Below are 21,686 nucleotides of genomic sequence, written 5' to 3' on the forward strand. Positions count from 1 at the left end.
CCCCAGCGCCTCCATCCTGACGTTTCATCCTCAGCTCCCAGGAGACCAGCGCCCTCAGTACCCTCCTGTCTCCTGCTCCACCCATTTGTACACAGTCAGGGCTCAGGGCTGTTAACAGGAAAGCGGAGGTGGGACCGGAGGAGGTGGGAAGAGAGGCTTCACAGAGGTACACTCGCATCATCACCTTCACCCACCAACTCGCCAACTGCCAGGATGGCCTTTGGGCTTGGCAGCAAGCCAGAGGAGGCCCTCGACCCCATTGGTTACACCTCGAGGGGACGGCCAAACAAGGCGCGTGCCAGTTGGCAAGAACCGGACCAATGAGGAGGCGGCAGCTCTGGCACGCTGAAAGTCTCACGTTATTTGCAGCCATCTCCTGCCTGTGGTTCCGCTGGTGCTTGATGGTGAGCTCCAGACGACCCCCAGCCTCGCCTACCCTGACCACCACCACAGCGGACACTGCGACCTGGTTGATAAATCGTCGTCGCCGCCCCAGGTCTGGCGGCCACCTAGATTGCAACATGAGCTCCCCAGATGATGAGGTGTCTGTTTCCGGAGCAGGTTTCAGCTCAGAGTGCAGGGAGCAGACCAGCGGCCTTGAGGCCGGCTCCGCAGCCCCGCGGGGACCCGACCCTGGCCCCCGCCGCGGCCCTGAGCCGGGGGCACCGCGAAGCGGCGAGGGTGAGGGCGGGGATGGCTTCCCAGACCCTGAGGGCTTCGAGTCAGAGCGGGAGGTGCTGGAAGCGGGAGGGCCGGTGCTGTGGGGCCGGGAAGGCTGGCCTGGATCCCCGGCCAACGACCAGGGGGACGGCCTGCAGCTGGCTGACGAGTCAGTGGCGGCCATCCTGCAGCAGCTGGCCGACCTGAACTTGCTGGGCACCCGCAGATACCTGTCCCAGGAGAGCTACGTGGTCGGCGAAGTGTCTGCCTTGTGGGACCTCAAGGCACGTCCCCACAGTCGAGGCGGTGCCGCCCAGACATGTGGGGAAACGGCACAGGCTGATGCCGTCCCTCTCCAGGTCAGCGAGCCGGGCCTGGATGAAGCCTAAGAGAGGCACTAAGAGTAGGTTGAACGTGGCTGTGGATCGCCAGTGGCCCCCCTCAGAAAGCCCAGTTGGGCTGCTGCCGACCACGAGTCCTCTGATGAGTTCAGTGAGATAGAGCGGATGAGGGTGAGCATTTATGCCAAAGACAGAGGCCAGGCCAAGCTCAACAGCCCCGAGGATCCCGGGAACACACTCAGACGCTCGAATGTCCAAGGCAGGGAGAATCTCGTTAATGTGCCAGGCACTTGCCTGTCCTCGGCTCCGCGAGGATTAATTTCGGTTGTGGAAAGGCAGGGCAGGCAGAGCGATGCAGAACAGGAGGACATCTCTCCCCCTAAGAAAATGCAGAGTGTGCTCTGGGGGAAGGGGGTCAGCCTGCCCAGCTACCCGAGTAGCAGTAGCATCAGCTACTGCAGCTGCCGCTACAGGCAGCCGGCCCGGCCCACTCCTAGGAGGAAGGGGGTGCAGGAGAAGAAATCCCTTGAGGGCATCTCCAAACCTGCCGTGGAGAGAACCTTCCCTTCCTGGGGGCAGGGAATCTCGGCCACTCCCCTGGAACTGGCCACCTTCCCCCCAATCTCCGGCATCCCGCTGCTCGGGAGGTCCAAGAAGTATGCCTTGGTCCCTTGGGGAGCTGAAGAGTCCAAGCACACCGGCGCTGGGAAGAAATCCGTGGCTAGGCAGGCCCGGGAGTCGGTGGCAGCAATGGCGGTGTCAGGAGCAGACAACGACCCAAATAGAGACCCATTCCCAAAGGGCCAAGTGAGTAGGCTAGGCCCCTCCTCTCTCCCCACTCTTCCCCTTCCCACCCTCCCCAGGACACAGGTCTTCACCCTGTATTCCCTCTCTCCATCCCTCAGGGGTCGTCATTGTGTGGCCCTCGGTCGCTGGGTCATTAGGATGCCAGAATGGGGTCCTTTCACTAGGGACAAACGTTAAGGTAGCACTTTGGGTGTGCTGGGCTCGGTTCTCCACCCTTGGCCTGTTTCCAGCCTCCTCCACCAGGCTGGGGCTGGAGTGGAAGGGAGAGCTGGTAGCTGAATTGATTTGAAGGGACCCCTTAAAAGCTTCACAGAGCTTCGGTGTTTAGACGCATCACTTTCCTGAATCCTACTTCCTAGCTCTTCCCCAAACCTTCCTTGCAGGGGCCCCAGGCGTTCTCAGTGCCACACTGCTGTCCCCAGCTCAGCTCTGCCTGCTGGCCTGGGGCTGACTGACAGGGAATGTGCTAAAGAGATCAGCCTTTCAATTCTCTTTCCAGTTTCCTGCCTCAGCTCCGTCTTGAATCATGTGAGCTCTCACACACACAGACAGACATATAAATGCACTGGTACACACACACACACACACACACACACACACACACACACACGCACACGCACACACACATCCTTACTCCAGATCAGTGAGAAATCTTGTTTTTAGCTTACCACTGACAGGCCATGGCCAACTTCTCCATCGGTGCCTCATGGAGAATCCGGAAGGGCCAACCTCAACATCAGAGGAACACAGGATTCAGGAAACTCAGAGACCGTGGCCATGAACAAGGGAGAAGTCAGGCCCAGAGGGCCTGGCCCATCAGGTGAGTGTCCTGGGTTTTGATATGGGGGGAGGAGGCCAGGGGTGAGGGCAGAAACCTCTGTCTCTGACTCCCTCTCTCTTCCAGGGGTTCAGCCTTGCTGTCAGGCCGCTTCTCCCATGGGAAACAGGGTGTCACCAGGGCTGGACCTGGCCCCATCACCTTCTGTGTGGAATTTGTTTGGCAGGGGTGATCGGTGGCAGTGCCCCAACAGCTACTCTGGGCGTAGACCTGCAGGCTAATAGCCTTTTCTGTGAAGTGTTGTTCGCCCACATTGGTTTCCCAGGTGCTGGCTGTGGCTGCCGCTCTGGGAGGCTCGAACACAGAGGATCCATCGTGGTGAAATGGCTTCCGCTAAGGAATAGGAGGGGCAGGCCCAGAGAGAAGGTTTGGGCTGCCTGCCAGCCAGAGCAGGGGAGACTTGATGCTAGCAGAGGGTGGTACTGCCTCACCTCGCGTTAGAGCCTGCTTGGCGGTTTCCACTTCCCTGGGAACCTGGAAGCTGGATTGTGTGTCCTTTCCCTGTCAGGTGACCAGGAACCAACTGACCATCCCCCAAGATTGAAAAGGTGGCAGCAGCCACCCGGAAGGCAGGGCTGTCCTCAGGTAATCTTTTTTCTTGCTCCTGTGAATGCACACCCAAACCCCATGGTGAGATCTGGGTCCAAGTGCAACTGACATGTGTGGCCCCCCCCCGCCCCCATTGGGCACCCCAGGGAAGGAGCCCACCTCCTTTCCACTGAGGAAAGTCTTTCCCTTGCCAGTCTAGGCACCTGGTTTGGGATGGACGGCCCGGGGAAGAGGAAAGGAGGAGGATATGGGAGGTGGTTGTATACTAACCATTTCTCTTCCTCCTGTGTCTGCTGGCCTAGTGTCTGGTGCTACAGAAAGAAATAGACGACCTTAAGGAGCAACTTGGTATGAGGAACCAGGAACAGAGAGCAGCGGGTTCTTAGTGCAGAATCGGGGTGGGCCCTTGGGGTGGGGTGGGCTGCAGGTGCAGGGGGCCTCGTAGGGATCAGCATTCCTGTGGGGAGGAGAACCTATGAAGCCTGTCCCTGGAGCATGTGGTGCATGTCCAGCTGGGCGTGCGTACAAGTAGCAAAGTACTGTGTGGACTGTGTGCACACTCTGCCAGCCAGGCGACTCCTAGAGAGCTCCTTCTGATAGGACTTGTAGAGATGCCTTGTTGGTCTGGTGTGGCCTCTAAGGGTCTTGTTGGATTTTTTGCGAGACAATTTTTGAATGGTTTGGGCAAGGCCCCGAGCCTGAGAGCTGCTGGCATATTTTGTTTCCTTTTAGGAAATGGCTCCACATTTCATTCCGGTAGTGGGGAGTGATCAGGCCCAAGGCTCTTTGCATCCGGGCTCGGGGTATGTGGGTTTCAGGTTGCAAGGCTAGGTGGTTCCCCACGGGGACAGGGGGACAAGCTTCTATGTCTCTCTGTCTGGAACACCTGTTTATGCCTCTCCCTGTTGCAGCCTCCAAGCGGTACCTGGCTGACAAGTTCCAGATCTTTGAAGTGAGTGTTATACACTCCATACCCCTTCCCACATGGTTGGCTGTTGAGCAGGGCTGTGGGCTGGCCCTGGCTTGAGGCTCTTCCCTGACTCTGCTGTTTTACAGGTTGAGCCCAGTATCTTCCTGCAAGAGGAGCAGCTGTTACCTCCGCGGCCGGCGAGCTGTGGCTAAGCTTGTTGCCTCTTGTTCTGCCTCCACCAGGGCATCCTCTGCCCCTTGTTTTGCCCCCTCTCTGCCCCAGTTTCACAGCAGTTTTTGATTAAAGGACTTCTCATATTCTGTGTTCTGCCCTCTCTCTGGGAGGTAGGGGTAGGGGGAGTGGGGCAAGGCCTGGTGGGGAGCCACTCCATATCAGAGCCTGTTGCAGAACATTACCTCTGGCATCCTGTGGTGGGGACTCTGGGTCAGCCTCTGCTCCCATCCAGGCCAGCAGGGAAACGGAGTGCCCCTGGTCTGGGTTCACTGAGGCCCTTGTCTGGTCACATTGACCCATCCTCCCATTCCTCTAAAGGCCTGCTTCTAGTTCTTTAAACACGCTCCTCTGGGATTTGGCGTTTCCGGCCATCCATCACTGACATTCTGCCTCCCCACTGGAAGGAACTCATGACCCACGTACAGAGCTCCAACCCATCCTGCTTGGCCCACTGGACTCATTGTCCTACTTACCCTGACCACTCTCTTTTCCATTGGAGTACCCTCGATCCCTCCCCTGACTTGCCATTGGTGACCTTGCATGCACGTGTAGTTCAGCAGGTGGAAACAGGCACAGGTGCCCTCATCTCTCCCTTCCCAGGCTCTGCCCTCTCATTGGAGTCCCTACTGCCTGTACCGTCTCCACCCCTGCCCCAGTCCCACCTTGCACGCTCGAACCTGCACACAGTCCTCCTCTCCTCTTTAGCCCTCAGCCCTGAGACTCAGGCACCAAGAGTTTCGCTTCTCCTTCTTTGGATTCAATAAAGGACTTGGCACAAAGCCTGGACCCAGTGAGCTGGGGAGCCGGAGGGAAGGAACAGGGAACACAGGAGACAGGCTAGTCTCTGGGCTGGAGGTCAGGAGATGCATCTGTTTGGTGCCAACCTGGGTCAGACTGCACCCTGGCAGCTAGAGATGGATGGTGGAGTCCTCAGTGTTTTCACATCCTCCCTGCCCTAGCCAGCTGACCACCCTCGCCTCCAGCCTGAGCCTCTCTATACCCTTGAGTGGAAATGGGCCCATCATGCTCTATGGCAAGTGTGGTTAGTAGGTCTCTGTTCTTGCAGGGTCCCTGTCAAATACTGTTCCACCAGACCCATGACACAGATCTTCCAACAAATGATATTTCCCAGAGTATCCCAGCTCAGTATCCCAGACTACTTCTTTGGGGCACATGACAATGAGTCTGAACTCTGTGTTCAATTTCCCCCTCACTGGAATTTGGGGAGCACTTCCTTTCCCTCAGCCAGCACCCCAGGACTGTGCCAGCCTGAGACTCAGAGAGACAGATCTGTGTTTGAGTGAACTGAGGGTAGGTTCTGCCTGACACCATTCCTGAAAGACCAGGGTTTTATTACACAAAAGGGGGTACGAGGTTAGGTAGGACATTCAGAGTTGGTGCCTGGACATCTCTCTGTGTGAATAAAAGTCAGCAAGGATAATGCCCTTGAGGCATAAGGATGTGATTCGGGGAGTAAAGAAAGTAGAGACTGGTCCAGATTCTGTAAGGCATTGAGTGAGCCGAAGCAAGGGTCGCATCCCCAATATTCAAGGGGGTGTTGTCACATTCCCAAAACGTAGGAGGGGAATGATGCAGGAGTCACCAAACCTCAGGACAGGGTGTTGGGACTCTCAGAGAGTTGGAGTCTCTGGAGGAGGCTCTGGATCCTACCTTGCCATGCTCTGATATCTGTCAACTGCTGAGGGTGTGGATGAATGGAAATGGGAAGGGTGGCTCTGGCGAGCACCAGGGATACTGCTGCTCATCTTAGAAACAGGAGACCGCCCAACATGAGTTTCCTGAGGCAGGGGCAAGAAGGGTGCCCTGAGGAAGCGAAGTTAGGAGTGACTGCACGTGGACAATGGGAAGCACTTCCCCCATATTCTCACGTTGATTCCCTTCCAGGCCTCTTGGCATGAGGCCAGGTGGACAGACTATGTGTGGGTGGAACCATCGGAGACCTCAGGGTCAGAAAAGAACATGCGTGGGACTTACTCCTTACACTCAGACCCCTCCCCGGAGCAGGTGGGCTTGATCACTTAGTCTACAGCTGATCCAGTGGTCATTGCCTGGTGGTGTAGCCCATCTCACTGTTGTCTGAGTGAGTAAATTTGGCAGAGACCTTCTGGCTGAGGTCTCTGCCCACCGAGACATGTAGGTAAGCTGTGCCCGGGGAGAAGTTCAGCACCAGCATCAGCACCACCCTTGGGCAGAGAGGGGCCCGGGACTGTGGTCACCAGGGTGAGGAAGTGGAGAAGCTCATGGAAGTGGAGGTGCGAGGGCGTGAACACAACCCCTCATTCACTTTTTACCAGGCTCCCTTCCCTCCTCTGAGCACACAGTTCAGACCAACTACCTCACTATAATATTCTGGAAACACAGACATCACAGGCCTTGGCTCAGCCCCAAGCCTTCCACTTCCAGTGGGAAATCTGTGGCAGGGCCTGAGGCACAGGTTAATGAAATCCATCTGGGCCCCAGGGGGTAGGAGGAATGCAGAAGCCCGGCCTCATTCAGTGCACCCCTGTTGCCTTTCCCCTTCAGCCTTGGAGAACCCTAGGCCCCATCCTGCCTGGTTCTGCTGCCTGTCCAACTCCAGGGAAGACGCTCCCTCCCTATCACACCTGCAACCCACCAGCACCAGCCCCAGGTCTACCGCTTTCTCTGGACTATTGAGGGAGACTGGCACAAACAAAGAATTTAGAGTAGGTGAGCCCTGAAGAGAGTGCTGGCTGCGGTGGTCACAGTAATCATGCCCCAAAATGTCTAAGTCCTAATCCCTGCAGTTGGCTTATATGTTCCTTTGCATGATAGCAGTTGGTTAAGCTTGCAGATGCAATAAAGGCTGCTACTCAGCTGACTTAAAGTGGGGACACTCTCACCTCCAATGGGCAGGTCCGGCCAGGCACTCTGGGCCTGCCAGGGTTGCCAGGTGGGCTGTCCCTGTGTGACCCAGGCAGCAGCGTTTGAGTGACTACAGTGTACTTGTTGTACCTGTGCTTGTGCAATGTTGACATCCGGGTAAGTACTGCTCAGATGCAGATGGAGGACTTTTACAAAGAAGATTCACTTTCTTTCAAAAGATTTACCCTTTCTATTCCATAAAACATCCCTTCCAAACATAGGAGAGAAATTGCATTGAATTAAATGTGAGTTAAACAGAGAACACATATACACATTATAGAGAGGGTAAGCCTTCAATCTGACGAATAGGTAGGTAACAATCAACCCATGTCACTATACTCAGGTGACATGTACATTGCATATCCAGGAGTCACCTGTATATCCTTTTCCCTCACAGAATCCTCATGGATAAGTCTACCTACTGCCTATTCCATTTACTTGACATTCTTGAGGAGGCCAAATTATATATAGAGAAAACAGATGGGGTGTTGCCTGCATCTGGGGATTGACATAAGGAGTTAACTGACAAGAAACCAGAAGCAATTTTGCAGGTGATGAAAACGGTTTTTATTTCGATTGTGGTGGTAGTACCATAAGAGGATGTGCTTACAGCGGCTCAGAGACCTTCTAAGTAAATTGTATTTCAATAATTCCATATTATTGTGATACTAATATCCTTTTTCAACAGCACAAGAGACAGTTTTACACATGGTCATCACCAAATGGTCAATGCCAACATCAAATTGATTAGTCTTTGTAGCTGAAGATGGAGAATCTGTATATAGTCAGAAACAAACAAGACCTGGAGTTGACTGTGGCTCCGATCATCAGATTCAAATAGCAAAATTCAGGCTTAACCTAAAAACGTGGTGAAAACTTCTAGACCAGTCAGGTATGACCTAAGGCAAATCCACTATGATGATGCAGCAGAGGCGACAAATGGATTCAAGGGATTAGAACTTGTAAACAGTGTGTCTGAAGAATGATGGACTGAGGTCTGTAATACTGTACAGGAGGCTGTGAACAAAGCCATCCAAATGAAAAAGAAAAGCAAGAAGGCAAAGTGGTAGGAGGCCTTACAAATAGCTAAAGAAAGAAGAGAAGCAAAGATCAAGGGAGAAAGGGACAGGTATATCAAACTAAACGCAGATTTCCAAAGAACAGCTCGGAGACAAGAAGGCCTTCATCAATGGACAGTGTATAAAACTAGAAGAAAAAAAGAAGAGGAAATTACTAAAGATCTCTTCAAGAAAACTGGAGATATCAAGGAACATTTTTTTCCCAAAGATGGGCACAATAAAGGACAGAAACAGAAGAGAACTAGTGGATGCCGAAGAGATCAAGAAGATATGGAAAGAATATACAGAAGAACTGTACAAAAAACATCTTAGTGTACTGGATTACTGCAATGGTGTGGTCACCACCCAGAGCCACCTATTCTGGAGAGTGAAGTCAAGGGGGCCTTAGGAGGCACTGCTCTTAATAAAGCTAGTGGCTGCGACAGAATTCCAGTAGAACTTCTCAAAACCCTAAAGGATGATGCCATCAAAGTGTTGCATTCACTATGTCAGCAAACCTGGAAGACCTAGCAGTGGTCACAGGACTGGAAAAAGTCAATCCACATCCCAATTCCCAAAAAGACTAGTACCAAAGAATGTGCTAACCATTGGAAAATTGCACTCGTCTGCCATGCTAGTAAGGAAACACTTAAAATCTTGCATGCTAGGCTTTAGCATTATGCGAACCAAGAACATCCAGATGTCCAAGTTGGGTTTAGAAAAGGAAGAGAAACCAGAGATCAAATTGCCAACATTCGCTGGATCATAGAGAAACCAAGGGAATTCCAGGAAAACATCTACCTCTGTTTCATCAACTACGCCAAGGACTTTGTCTGTGTGGATCATGATAAGCTGTGGAAAGCTCTTAGAGAGATGGGAATACCAGACCATCTTACCTGTCTCCTGAGAAACCTGTATGTGGGTCAAGAAGAAACACACACTGTATGGAACAACTGACTGGTTCAGGATTGAGAAAGGAGTATGACAGGGCTGTCTGCTGTCTCCCTGTTTGTTTAATCTGTATGCTGAGCACATCATGAGAAATGTCAGGCTGGATGATTTACAAGCTGGAATCAAGATAGCCAGGAGAAACCTCAACACCCTCAGATATGCAGGTGATACCACTCTAATGGCAGAAAGGGCAGAGGAACTAAAGAGCCTCTTGATGAGGGTGAAGGAGGAGAGTGGAAAAAGCCAGCTTAAAACTAACTATTGGAGGAAAAAAAAAATATCACGGCATCCCACCCCATTCCTTCTTGGTAAATAGAGGAGGGGACGGTGGAAATGGTGACAGCTTTCCTCTTCTTGGGCTCTAAAATCACTGCGGATGGTGACTGCAGCCATGAAATCAGAAGACGTTTGCTTCTTGGCAGGAAAGCTACGACAAACCTAGACAGTGTGTTGAAAATCAGACACATTACTCTGCTGACAAAGATCCATATAGTCAAGTCTATGGTCTTCCCAGTGGGCACGTACAGTTGTGAGAGTTGGACCGTAAAGAAGGCGGAGCACCAAAGAATCAATGCCTTCAAAGTGTGGTGCTGGAGAAGACTACCGCGAGTCCCTTGGACAGCAAGGAAATCAAACCAGTCAATCTTAAGCGGAATCAACCCTGAATCCTCATTGGGAAGGAATGATGCTGAGCTGAAACTCCATTATTTTGGTCATCTGATGTGAACAGTTGACTCACTGGAAACGTCCCTGATGGTGGGAAAGACTGAGGGCAGAAGGAGAAGAGGGCATCAGAGGATGGGATGGCTGGATGGCATCACCGATGCAATGGACATGAACTTAGGCAAACTTCGGGAGATGGTGAGGGACACGGAGGCCTGGCAAGCTGCAGCCCATGGGGTCGCCAAGAGTCAGACACGACTGGGCGACTGAACAACAACAACAAACCCATATTCTTGAACAATGATAAAAAGTAGAAATCACCTGCAGCAAAAAAACAAAACTGTAGAGAAAAACAAATATGTGGAGGCGAAGTCACTGAAGAAATCAAAGAGTAAATCATAATATAACTATAGGGAAATGAAAGGGAGAACACAAACCCTACGGAAGGCAGCAAAAGCAGTTCTAAAATGGAATTTTATAGCAATACAATCTTACCTCAGGAAACACGAAAAATCTCAAATATACAACCTAACCTTACACCCAAAGCAATGAGAGGAAAAGGAACAAATAAAATGGAAAGTTAGCAGAAGGAAAGAAATCAAAGATCAGAGCAGAGATATAAGCAATAGAGATTAAGAAAGCAATAGTTGAGATCAATGAAACTACTTTGGCCACCTGATGTGAAGAACTGACTCATTGGAAAAGACCATGATGCTGGAAAAGATTGAAGGTGAGAGGAGAAGGGGACGACAGAGGATGAGATGATTGGAGAACAACACTGAAGCAATGGACAGGAGTTTGAGTAAGCTCCAGGAGTTGGTGATGGACAGGGAATCCTGGCATGCTGCAGTCCATGGGGTTGCAAATAGTCGGACACACCTGAGTGACTGAACTGAAGTGAATAAAACTAAAAGCTGGTTCTTCGAGAGGATAAGCAAAATTGATAGACCTTTTGCAAGACCCTTCAGGAATAAAAGGGAGAGGGTTAAATTCAATAAAACTAGACATGGAGAAGTAAGTTGCAACTGACATCACAGAAATACACAGGATTGTAAGAGAATACAGGAAGCAAGTATTTGCCAATGAAACAGACAACTTAGAAGAAATGGACCAATTATTAGAGTGGTGCAATTTTCCAAGTATGAACCAGGAAGAAATAGAAAATACAAAGAAACACATCATATGTACTGAAATTGAAACTCTGATTTAAAATTTTCCAGAAAACAGAAGGCCAGGACCAGATGACTTCAGAGGCAAATTCCGTCAGGCATTTAGTGAAGACTCAATACCTATCCTTTGGAAACTATTCCAAAACCGTGCAGAGGAAAGAACACTCCCCAAACTCATCTTATGAGGCCACCGCCACCCTGATACCACAAGCAGACAAATACACCACCAAAAAAGAAAGTTACAGGGCAATATCAATGATGAACATAGGCACAAAATTCTCAACCAAACAGTAGCAAACCAAATCCAGCAAGACATTAAAAGGACCACATAGCATGATCAGGTGGGATTCATCCAAGTGATGCAAGAATTTTTCAATATCCACAAACCCATAGATCTCAATAGATGTAGAGAAAGCTTTAGAAAAACGTCCAACGTCCATTTGTGATAATAACTCTCCAGAAAGTGGGCATAGAGGGACCCTATCTGAACCACATTTCACAAACCTACCGATAACATCATACTCATTGGTAAAAAGAAGAAAGCATTTCTTCTAAGATCAGGAAGAAGAGAAGGATGGCCACTCTCACCACTTTTATTCAATATAGTTACGGAAGTTCTAACCACAGCAATCAGAGAAAAAGAAATAAAAGAATCCAAGTTGGAAAGGAAATAAAGGTGTCACTGCTTGCAGTTTGCATGATACTGTGCACAGAAAATCCTAAAGATGCTGCCAGAAAACTATTAGAGCTCATCGATGAATTCAGTAAAACTGCAGGATACAAAATGAATGCACAGAAATCTCTTGCATTTTCACATGCTAACAATGAAATTTCAGAAAGAGAAATTAAATACACAAACCCCTTTACCATCACATCAAAAAGAATAAAATGCCAAGGAATAAACCTAAGGAGACCAAAGAGCTGTACTCACAAATCTATAAGATGCATGCACCACAATGTTGATTGCAGCACTATTTACAACTGCCAAGACACGGTAGCTACCTAGATATCCATCGACAGAGGAATGGATAAAGAATATGTGGTACACATATACAGTGGAATATTACTTAACCATAAAAAGAATGAAATAATGCCACTTGGGGCAACATGGATGGACGTAGTGATTGCCATACTGAGTGAAGAAGGTCAGAAAGAGAAAGACAAATGTCCCTTACATGTGGAACCTAAAAAATTGTACAAGTGAACTTATTAACAAAATGGAAACAGACTTTGAAAACTTATGAATACCAAAAGGGAAAGGCAGAGGTAGGGAAGGGATAAAGATCCTAATCTATAACATCCTAATGAAAGATGTTGACGATGACATAAACAGATGGAAAGAAATATCATATGCTTGTGAGGCCAAGCATTTACAACTAGCCTCTGCTTTACACTTCCTAAGGAAGGAGGCAAGTGGGCTTGAGTCCAGGTATTTACAGTCAGCCTCCAGCTTGCACTTTGAAATAGAAAGAATAAGAGTAACTGGGTAAATAGTCAGGCTTTGTCTCCTGAGGACACTTTAAGATAACAGCTCTGGCAGAGACAGAGGGGCTACTCGCTGGTTGAGTAAAAGATCAAGAGGTCACATATGTCCCATTCTCAGGGCAGGAGAGACACTGCACATGGGAAGAAAGGCTCCTTGGGGGTCAAAAATAAAGGGGCCCCACCCCATAATATGTGATGCAACATCTCCCTCATAGGTCTCCGGGCTGGCATGCATCTGGGAATAGAGTTGCTCATGCATGTTAGGGAGGGTCCTAGGACAGGTCAGGTGTGAGAAAAGAAACAAGATAACTAGCCAAACGTAAACAAAGGCCCAAAAGGACTGTCCTATAAACATGACTTAACTGCCTCTTATTGCACTGCTCCTCAGTAGGACAGATGACCACACCTTTTCTCTCCAAGTGTGTATCATTGCCTTCTCTGTCTTAACTAAACAAACTGTTTCTCTGTGTGCTCTCCTACTTGTTGTGCTGTGTCTCTAACAATTAACTCTGTACCTCTTTTTTTTTTTTTTTTTTTTTTTACAGATTTTGCCTTCTTGAGAAACCCATTTTTCTTTTCTTTTCTTTCCTTTTAGTTTTTTTTCCATTTATTTTTATTAGTTGGAGGCTAATTAGTTTACAATATCATAGTGGTTTTTGCCATACATTGACATGAATCAGCCATGGATTTACATGTATTGAGAAATGTATTTTCCAAAGGGGCAAACTTAAAGCCACAGCTCACTGCTGCCACTCTGAGATCACTTGGATTGGAAGAATCAATACTGGCAGAATGACTATACAACCCAATGCAACCTACTGATGCAACTGAATCCCTATCAAATTACCAATGGTATTTTTCACAGAATTAGAACAAAAATTCCCAAAGATTGCATGCAGACACAAAAGACCGTGAATAGCCAGAGCAATCCTGAGCGAGAAAAATGGAACTGGAGGAATCAGGCTCCTGGACTTCAGACTATACTACAAAGGTACAGTCATCAAAACAGTATGGTACGCGTGCAAAAACAAAAATACTGCTCAAAGGAACAGGATAGAAAGCCCAGAAATAAACACATGCGCCTATGGTCAATTAATCTCTGACAAAGGAGGCAAGAATATACCAATGAAAAAAGACAGTCTCTGCAGTAAGTGATGCTGGGAAAACAGCTGCACGGAAAAGAATGAAATTAGAACATTCTCTAACATCATACACAAAAATAAATTCAAAATGGATTAAAATGTAAATGTAATACAAGACACTATGAACCTCTTAGAGGAAAACACATGCAGAACACTCTTTGACATAAATCACAGCAATATGATTTTCCATCCACCTCCTAGAGTAATGAAAGTAAAAATGAAAATAAACGAGTGGGGCCTAATTAAACTTAAAAGCTCTTGTACAGCAAAGGCAGTGGGGCAGGGGGTTGGGGGAGACTATGAGCAAAATGAAAAGACAACCCTCAGGATGGGAGAATATATTTGAAAATGATGTGACAGACAAGGGATTACTTTCCAATATACAAGCACTTCATGAAGCTCATCATATACTTATACATATATATAATGCCCAACATATTTTATAAAATGGGACAGAAGTTCTGTTTCTCCAAGAAGACATACAGATGGCCAAAAGTCACGTGAAAAGATGCCCAACATCATTAATTATTACAGAAATGCAAATCAAAACTACAATGAGGTATCACCTCACACCTATCAGAATGGCCATCATCATAAATCTACAAATGGCAAATGCTGGAGAAAGTGTGGAGGAAAGAGAATCCTCCTTCACTGTTGGTGGGAATGTAAATTGGTACAACCACTATGGAGAACAGCATAGAGATTCCTTAAAAAACTGGAAATATAACTGCCACATGACCCAGCAATCCCGCTGCTGGGCATACACACTGAGGAAACCACAATTGAAAGAGACACGTGTACCCCAATGCTCATCGCAGCACTGTTTACAATAGCCAGGACATGGAAGCAACCTAGATGCCCATCCGCAGACGAATGGATAAGAACGCTGTGGTACATATACACAATGGAATATTACTCAGCCATTAAAAAGAATACATTTGCATCAGTTCTATGAGGTGGATGAAACTGGAGCCTATTATACAGAGTGAAGTAAGCCAGAAAGAAAAACACCAATACAGTATACTAACGCATATATATGGAATTTAGACAGATGGTAATGATAACCCTGTATGCAAGACAGCAAGAGAGACACAGATGTATTGAATAGTCTTTTGGACTCTGTGGGAGAGGACGAGGGTGGGATGAAGTGGGAGAATGACATTAATACATGTAAATTATCATATGTGAAACGAATCACCAGTCCAGGATCTATGCATGATAAGGGTGCTTGGGGCTGGTGCACTGGAATGACCCAGAGGGATGGAATGGGGAGGGATTTGGGAGGGGGCTTCAGGATGGGGAACACATGTACACCCATGGCGTATTCAAGTCAATGTATGGCAAAACCAATGCAATGCTGTAAAGTTAAAAAAAAACGAATATTAAAAAAAAAGACAATTCCATTGACATTGGCAGCAAAAAAGGATAAAATACTGAGGAATAAACTCAAGCAAGCAGTCAAAAACATGTACACTGCAAACTACAAAACATTGCTGAAAGAAACTAAAAAAGACACAAATAAATGGAAAGGCATCTGTCTGCACAGACCAGAATACTAAATATTGTTAAGAAGTGCATGCTATCTGAGGTGGTTAATTTTGTGTGTCAGCTTGACTGGTCCACAGAGTGCCTAGATATTTAGTCAAACATTATTCTGGATGTTTCTGTAGAGTGCTTTTCCATGAGATTAACATTTAAATCAGTCAACTGGATAAAACAGATTTCCCCCTGATAATGCGGGTGGGCTTTACCTAATCAGTTGATAGTCTGACTAAAACAAAAAAGCAACCTTTCCTCATGTAAGAGAATTCCTCCTGTGTGAAAGCCTTTGGACGTGGGACTTTGGCTTCTTTTCCTGCCTTTAGACCCAAACTGAAATATCAACTCTACTGGTTTGGTTCTTAGGCCTTCTAACCTGGACTAGAGCTAAACCACTGGCTCCTCTGGGTCTCCAGCTAGCCAACTCACCCTCTAGATCCTGGGACTTACCAGCCGCTATAGTTGAATGAGTCAATTGTTTTACACACACACACACACACACACACACACACACACACACACACTCCACTGGATCTGTTCTTCTAACACACTACCCAGAGTGATCTACAGATCCAATGCAAACCCTATCAAAATCACAATAGCATGCTTTACAGAAATAGAAAAACTCATCCTAAAGTTTAAGTAGAATCTAAAGAGATCCTTAATAGGGAAAACAACTTGGACAAAGAAAAAATAGAGAACTCACACTTCCTGATTTCAAAACATTACAAAGCTACACTAATGAAAACTGTGTGTTACTGCCATATAAACAAATAGACCAATGGAGTAAAATAGAGATCTTAGAAATAAACCCTCATTTTAGAAGATATGCCTGGCAGTGGACTTCCTGATAGAGGGGAAAACATAGCTTTTTTAGATCTTTGGATCAAAGCAAGGACTCTGGAGTCAGATTGCTTGGCTTCAATTCTACCACTGATCCCCATGGGCCAAATGACCGTGAGTCAGTGGCTGAACCTTAGGCTGGTAATCATTAGTACTATAGTCCTGGGAGTGTCACAAGGAAGCACTACTATTTACGTACAGCGCTTAGAAGAGTGCCGGGCATGGGGTCTCTGCTGTATAAGTTGCTTTTCACAGATTCTGCCAAATTACCTCCCAAATGGATTTCTTGCACCACCGCCACAGAGGTTTGCCCCTAAACTCTCCCACTCTCGGAATGGTTAAGCACTTGGAGGAGATGGGACGAGAGGCTTGACAGAGGTATCCCCGCAGCATCACCTTCACCCGCCAACTCGCCAACTGCCGGGATGGCCCTTGGGCTTGGCAGCAAACCAGAGGAGGCCCTCGACCCCATTGGTTACACCTCGAGGGGACGGCCAAACAAGGCGCGTGCTGGTTGGCAGGAACCGGACCAATGAGGAGGCGGCAGGGCTGGCGCGCTGAAAACCTCGCGTCATTTGCGGCCATCTCCTGCGTGCTTGACGGCGAGCTCCAGACGCCGCCCGCCTCACCTGCCTTGAGCGCCACCACTGCTGCCACCGCGACCCGGTTGATACATCGTCGCTGCCCCAGGTCCGGTGGCCACCCAGATCGCGACATGAGCTCCCCAGATGATGAGGTGTCTGTTTCGGGAGCGGGTTTTGGCTCAGAGCGCGGAGAGCAGACCAGCGGCCTTGAGGCCGGCTCCACAGCCCCGCGGGGACCCGGCCCCGGCCCCGAGCCAGGGGCACCGCAAAGCGGCGAGGGTGAGGGCGGGGATGGCTTCCCAGACCCTGAGGGCTTCGAGTCAGAGCGGGAGGTCCTGGAAGCGGGAGGGCCGATGCTGCAGGGCCGCGAAGGCCGGCCTGGCTCCCCGGCTGACGACCAGGGGGACGCCCTGCAGCTGGCTGACAAATCAGTGGCGGCCATCCTGCAGCAGCTGACCGACCTGAACGTGCTGGGCACCCGCAGATACCTGTTCCAGGAGAGCTACGCGGTCGGTGAAGTGTCTGCCTTCTGGGACCTCGAGGCGTGTCCCCCCAGTCGAGGCGGTGCCCCCCAGAGGTGTGGGGAAACCACACAGGCTGAGGCCATCCCTCTCCGGGTCGGCGGGCCCAAGGCGGGCCGGGCCTATGGGAGCGCTAAGAGAGGCACTAAGAGTAGCTTGAACGTGGCTGTGGATCGCCAGTGGCCTCCCTCAGAAAGCCCAGCTGGGCTGCTGTCCGACCCTGAGTCCTCTGATGAGTTCACTGAGGTAGAGCAGATGAGGGTGAGCATTTATCACAAAGACGGAGGCCAGGCCAAGTTCAACAGACCCGAGGACCCCGGGAACACACCCAGATGCTCGAATGTCCAAGGCAGGGAGAATCTCCTTAATGTGCCAGGCACTTGCCTGTCCTCGGCTCCGCGAGGATTAATTTCGGTTGTGGAAAGGCAGGGCAGGCAGGGCGATGCAGAGCAGCAGGATGCCTCTCCCCCTGTGAAAATGCAGAGCGTGCTCTGGGGGAAAGGGGGAAGCCTGCCCAGCTACCCGGGAGTGGCAGTAGCATCAGCTACTGCAGCTGCCGCTACAGGCAGCAGGCCGCGGCCCACTCCTAGGAGGAAGGGGGTCCAGGAGAAGAAATCCCTTGGGGGCGACTCCAAACCTGCCGCGGGGAGAACCTTCCCTTCCTGGGGGCAGGGAATCTCGGCCACTCCCCTGGAACCGGCCACCTTCCCCCCAATCTCCGGCATCCCGCTGCTCGGGAGGTCCAAGAAGTATGCCTTGGTCCCTTGGGGAGCTGAAGAGTCCAAGCACACCGGCGCTGGGAAGAAACCCGTGGCTAGGCAGGCCCGGGAGTTGGTGGCGGTAATGGTGGTGTCCGGAGAAGACAACGACCCAAATAGAGATCCATTCCCAAAGGGCCAAGTGAGTAAGCCAAGCCCCTCCTCTCTCCCCACTCTTAGGCCTCCTACCCTCCATCCCGCAGGGGTCGTCATTGGGTGACCCTCGGTCACTGGTTCATTAGGATGCCATTGGGGTCCTTTTACTAGGGACAAACGTTAAGGTAGCACTTTGGGTGTGCTGGACTCAGTTCTCCACCCTCGGCCGGTTTCCAGCCTCCTCCACCAGGCTGCCGCTGGAGTGGAAGGGAGAGCTGGTAGCTGAATGGATTTGAGGGGACCCCTTAAAAGCTTCACAGAGCTTCGGTGTTTAGACACATCACTTTCCTGAATCCTACTTCCTAGCCCTTCCCCAAACTTTCCTTGCAGGGGCCCCAGGCTTTCTCAGTGCCACACTGCTGTCCCCAGCTCAGCTCTGCCTGCTGGCCTGGGGCTGACTGACAGGGAATGTGCTGAAGAGATCAGCCTTTCAGTTCTCTTTCCAGTTTCCTGCCTCAGCTCCGTCTTGAATCACATGAGCTCTCACACACACAGGCATAGATCATAAATGCACTGGTACACACACCCGTGCACGCACACACATCCTTACTCCAGATCAGTGAGAAATCTTTGTTTTTAGCTGACCACTGACAGGCCGGGGCCATCTTGTCCATGGGTGCATCATGGAGAACCCAGCGGCGCCAACCTCAACATCCGAGGCGCACAGGATTCAGGAAACTCAGAGCCCGTGGCCATGAACAAGGGAGAAGTCAGGCCCAGAGGGCCTGGCCCCTCAGGTGAGTGTCCTCGGTTTTGATACGGGGGGAGGAGGCCAGGGGTGAGGGCAGAAACCTCTGTCTCTGACTCTCTCTCTCTCTCATCTGGGGGCTCAGCCTTGCTGTCAGGCCGCTTCTCCCATGAGAAACAGGGTGTCACCAGGGCTGGACCTGGCCCCATCACCTTCTGTGTGGGATTTGTTTGTCAGGGGTGATCGGTGGCAGTGCCCCAACAGCTACTCTGGGCGTAGACCTGCAGGCTAATAGCCTTTTCTGTGAAGTGCTGTTCGCCCACATTGGTCTCCCAGGTGCTGGCTGTGGCTGCTGCTCTGGGAGGCTTGAACCCAGAAACACAGTCTTTGGTGACCATCGTGGTGAAATGGCTGCCCCTGAGGAATAGGAGGGGCAGGCCCAGAGAGAAGGTTTGGGCTGCCTGCCGGGCAGAGCAGGGGAGGCCTAATGCTAGGCAGAGGGTGGTACTCCCTTACCTCACGTTAGACCTGGCCTGGGCCTTTCCACCTCCCTGGGTACCTGGGAAGCTGGATTGTGTGTCCTTTCCCTGTCAGGTGACCAGGAACCAACTGACCATCCCCCAAGACCGAGAAGGCAGGAGCAGCTACGCGGAAGGCAGGGCTGTCCTCGGGTAATGCTTCTTCTGGCTCCTGGAAATACACACCCAAACCCCATGGTGGGATCTGGGTCCAAGTGCAACTGACATGTGTGGGCCCCCCACCCCCATCCCATCCCACACCGCAGGGAGGGAGCCTACCTCCTTTCCACTGAGGAAAGTCTTTCCCTTGCCAGTCTAGACACCTGGCTTTGGGATGGAGGGCCCGGGGGAGAGGAGAGGAGGAGGAGAGGGGAGGCGGGTGTATACTAACCATTTCTCTTCTTCCTGTGTCTGGTGGCCTAGTGTCTGGTGCTACAGAGAGAAATAGATGACCTTAAGGAGCAACTTGGTATGAGGAACCAGGGACAGAGAGCAGCGGGTTCTTAGTGCAGAATTGGGGTGGGCCCTTGGAGTGGGGTGGGCTGCAGGTGCAGGGGGCCTTGTAGCGATCAGCGTTCCTGTGGGGAGGAGAACCTATGAAGCCTGTCCCTGGAGCACGTGGTCCATGTTCAGCTGGGCGTGCGGACAAGTAGCAAAGTACTGTGCGGACTGCATGCACACTCTGCCAGCCAGACGAGTCCTAGAGAGCTCCTTCTGATAGGACTTGTAGAGATGCCTTGTTGATCTGGTGTGGCCTCTAAGGATCTTGTTGGATTGCTTGCGAGACAATTTTTGAAAGGTTCGGGCGTGGCCCCGAGCTTGAGAGCTGCCGGCACATTTTGTTTCCTTTCAGGAAATGGCTCCACGTTTAATTCCGGTAGTGGGGAGTGATCAGGCCCAGAGCTCTTTGCATCGGGGCTGGGGGTAGGTGGGTTTCAGGTTGCAGGGCTAGGTGGTTCCCCACGGGGACAGGGGTTCAGGCTTCTGTGTCCGTCTGTCTGGAGCACCTGTTTATGCCTTTCCCTGTTGCAGCCTCCATGCGGTACCTGGCTGACAAGTTCCAGATCGTTTGAAGTGAGTGTTACACACTGCATACCCCTTCCCACAACGTTGGGTGTTGAGCAGGGCTGTGGGCTGGCCCTGGCTTGAGGCTCTTCCCTGACTCTGCTGTTTTACAGGTTGAGCCCAGTATCTTCCTGCAAGAGGAGCAGCTGTTACCTCCGGGGCTGGCGAGCTGCGGCCAGGCTTGTTGCCTCTTGTTCTGCCTCCACCAGGGCATCCTCTGCCCCTTGTTTTGCCCCCTCTCTGCCCCAGTCTCACAGCAGTTTTTGATTAAAGGACTTCTCATACTCTGTGTTCTGCCCTCTCTCTGGGGGGTAGGGGTTGGGGGAGTGGGGCAAGGCCTGGTGGAGAGCCACTCCATGTTAGAGCCTGTTGCAGAACAGGACCTCTGGCATCCTGTGGTGGGGACTCTGGGTCAGCCTCTGCTCCCATCCGGGCCAGCAGGGCAATGGAGTGCTCCCGGTCTGGGTTCACTGAGGGCCTTGTCTGGCCACATTGGCACATCCTCCCATTCCCCTAAAAGCCCTCTTGTAGTTCTCTTAAGCACCCTCCTCTGGGATTTGCCGGATCCCATCCATTGCTGACATTCTGCCTCCCCATTGGAAGGAACACTTGGCCCCCTTACAGAGCCCCTAGCCATCCTCCCAGTCGCTCTGGACTCATTGTCCTACTTACCCTGACCACTCTCTTTTCCTGTTGGAGCACCCTCGATCCCTCCCCTGACTTGCCATTGGTGACCTTGCGTGCACGTGTAGTTCAGCAGGTGGAAACAGGCACAGGTGCCCTCATCTCTCCCTTCCCAGGCTCTGCCCTCTCATTGGAGTCCCTACTGCCTGTACCGTCTCCACCCCTGCCCCAGTCCCACCTTGCACGCTCGAACCTGCACACAGTCCTCCTCTCCTCTTTAGCCCTCACCCCTGAGACTCAGGCACCAAGAGTTTCGCTTCTCCTTCTTTGGATTCAGTTAAGGGCTTGGGCATGAAGACTGGACCCAGTGAGCTGGGGAGCCGGAGGGAAGGAACAGGGAACACAGGAGACAGGCTAGTCTCTGGGCTGGAGGTCAGGAGATGCATCTGTTTGGTGCCAACCTGGGTCAGACTGCACCCTGGCAGCTAGAGATGGATGGTGGAGTCCTCAGTGTTTTCACATGCTCCCTGCCCTAGCCAGCTGACCACCCTCGCCTCCAGCCTGAGCCTCTCTATACCCTTGAGTGGAAATGGGCCCATCATGCTCTATGGCAAGTGTGCTTAGTAGGTCTCTGTTCTTGCAGGGTCCCTGTCAAATACTGTTCCACCAGACCCATGAC

General features: G+C 50.7%; 1 protein-coding gene and 1 pseudogene across 1 annotated transcript; both read left to right on the forward strand.

Annotated features, from left to right (window-relative positions):
* The first annotated feature begins 404 nt into the window (after positions 1–404).
* Positions 405–4,405, forward strand: LOC122689991 (annotated as a pseudogene).
* A 12,282-nt stretch (positions 4,406–16,687) lies between these two features.
* LOC122689993 (uncharacterized protein CXorf49 homolog) lies at positions 16,688–20,661 on the forward strand. Its single transcript, XM_043896899.1, has 6 exons — positions 16,688–18,098; positions 18,693–18,849; positions 19,395–19,471; positions 19,742–19,787; positions 20,351–20,392; positions 20,497–20,661. Exons 1-5 carry the CDS (start codon positions 16,809–16,811, stop codon positions 20,389–20,391), a joined length of 1,611 nt encoding a protein of 536 aa, XP_043752834.1. The 5' UTR covers positions 16,688–16,808; the 3' UTR covers position 20,392; positions 20,497–20,661.
* Positions 20,662–21,686: the final 1,025 nt, after the last annotated feature.

Source organism: Cervus elaphus, chromosome X, assembly GCF_910594005.1.
Source record: "Cervus elaphus chromosome X, mCerEla1.1, whole genome shotgun sequence".
NCBI lineage: Eukaryota > Metazoa > Chordata > Mammalia > Artiodactyla > Cervidae > Cervus > Cervus elaphus.

Coding starts and splice junctions, on each gene's coding strand:
- LOC122689993 (XM_043896899.1), top strand. CDS start 16,809: ATGAGCTCCCCAGATGATGAGGTGTCTGTTTCGGGAGCGGGTTTTGGC. Junction 18,099..18,692: donor ATCCATTCCCAAAGGGCCAA/GTGAGTAAGCCA, acceptor CTTTGTTTTTAG/CTGACCACTGACAGGCCGGG. Junction 19,472..19,741: donor GAAGGCAGGGCTGTCCTCGG/GTAATGCTTCTT, acceptor CTGGTGGCCTAG/TGTCTGGTGCTACAGAGAGA.